Raw genomic sequence first — 1,594 nt, 5'->3', positions numbered from 1 at the left:
GATAGTGCCAGCATCGCAGCCAATACGGTGGCAAGAATCTAATCCAGCTAACAATCCAACAAGAAAATAAGCATCGTGTGCCGCCGGCTTTACTTCTTACTCCGTGTATTGTAGACGGGCCTTGCTACATGGCACGCTTAATCGGGTTTAATAACGTCCGTAGTTATGAAATTGGCCAATCATAGCTTTTCTTCGGGAGAATGGAATGATTGTGATTGGCCAGTTTCATAACTACGGATGTTATTAAACTCGATTAAAGGTGCCGTATAAATGTAGTCATTGTTTAGTACTCTCCTTAGTACCTTTGTCGTACTGATTTAAGCGGGGTCTACAATAGAAGTCGTAGCAGTCGTAGAGTCTTAAGTCGTAGAAAATTAACCAATCACAATAGAATATGAGAAGAATAATCGACTATGATTGGTCAATTTTGTACGACTTAAGATCCTACGACTGCTACGACTTCTATTGACTCCGCTTCTATTATGCCGATTGCGCCTCTCTGATAAATCTAGGGTATCAATCATAAAACTTTATCCCTATGATGAAAAGTGAAAAGTAAAAATTTTAATCATTGAAGTTAAAGGCCCGTCTACAATACACGGAGTAAGAAGTAAGAGTAAGAAATTGACCAATCACAGTCGAATGTGAGAAGAATAAATGACTGTGATTGGTCAATTTCTTACTCTTACTTCTTACTCCGTGTATTGTAGACGACGCCTAAGGCGATGCTAAAGTCTCCTGTTTTACCACATTTCCATTCGTTGAAAAATCGGGGTGATCCCGATTGACCACGTCTCGATAGGACACCACCAATCACAGCGACCGGTGCTTAGGAGCTTTGTAGTCTCAAGCGCTGTGAGTGGCTCGTGTCCAATTGAGCCGTGTCCAACTGGGTGCCACCCGAAAAATCTCTGTATTGGATGTACGGATTGCAAAAGTATTATTGCTTAAATTAAAGTACGCACAAACAGATTTCATGAGAAAATCGAAAAAAAGTTTCAGATTCGTTAAAAATTCACTTACGTTTGGCTCATACAGCTGTCACCTCAGATATATATTTGCTTAGTATAAGTTTTATAGTCCATATCTTGAAAATAAGCGTGCAGCTGAGGTCACATTATTGAAACGAACGATACCGAGTTTGTAGAACCAGAGAGAAGCCTGAGGGTGATGTCCCATGCAGCGGATCGTGCGTAAGCGGATTCGCGTATCGCCAATCACAAAATTATTCTCTTAGATATGCTTGCGAAATTTGCAAATAGATCTAAGAGAATGATTCTCGCGCTTACGCACGATACGCTGCATGGGACATCAGCCTGAGAGAGGACATGGCCGCCTTTTTCGCGTGACAGACGAAATCGCCGTACGCTAGCGACACCAACATCAATTTTAGAAATTGATGTGAATTACGTATCACATTTTCGACACTATCGATAAAATCGTCGATAGATTGTACTACATCAAGAAACTGTGAATAAAGATGATATTGATATACAAAAAAAATGTTTCTTTTAATCAGATGAGGTGTTTCTTATAGATTTTTGGATGCTGAAAACGATACCGCAAGTTAAATTTCATTAACACGTCAGATTTT

General features: G+C 39.9%; 1 protein-coding gene across 1 annotated transcript in view; it reads right to left on the bottom strand.

Annotated features, from left to right (window-relative positions):
* CycK (cyclin K) overlaps window positions 1–1,044 on the bottom strand; it is a 4,798-nt gene extending 3,754 nt beyond the window's left edge. Inside the window, exon 1 of the mRNA XM_018505909.1 lies at window positions 1,024–1,044. Within this exon, the coding sequence (XP_018361411.1) occupies window positions 1,024–1,034 (11 nt within the window). The 5' untranslated portion in view covers window positions 1,035–1,044. The remainder of the gene's footprint in view (window positions 1–1,023) is intronic.
* Between the last annotated feature and the right edge of the window lie 550 nt (window positions 1,045–1,594).

The sequence above is a fragment of the Trachymyrmex cornetzi genome, unplaced genomic scaffold (assembly GCF_001594075.2).
Source record: "Trachymyrmex cornetzi isolate Tcor2-1 unplaced genomic scaffold, Tcor1.1 scaffold220, whole genome shotgun sequence".
NCBI classification, from domain to species: Eukaryota; Metazoa; Arthropoda; class Insecta; order Hymenoptera; family Formicidae; genus Trachymyrmex; species Trachymyrmex cornetzi.
The sequence above is the reverse complement of the archived record's forward strand: the minus strand, read 5'-3'. Positions and strand labels throughout refer to the sequence as shown.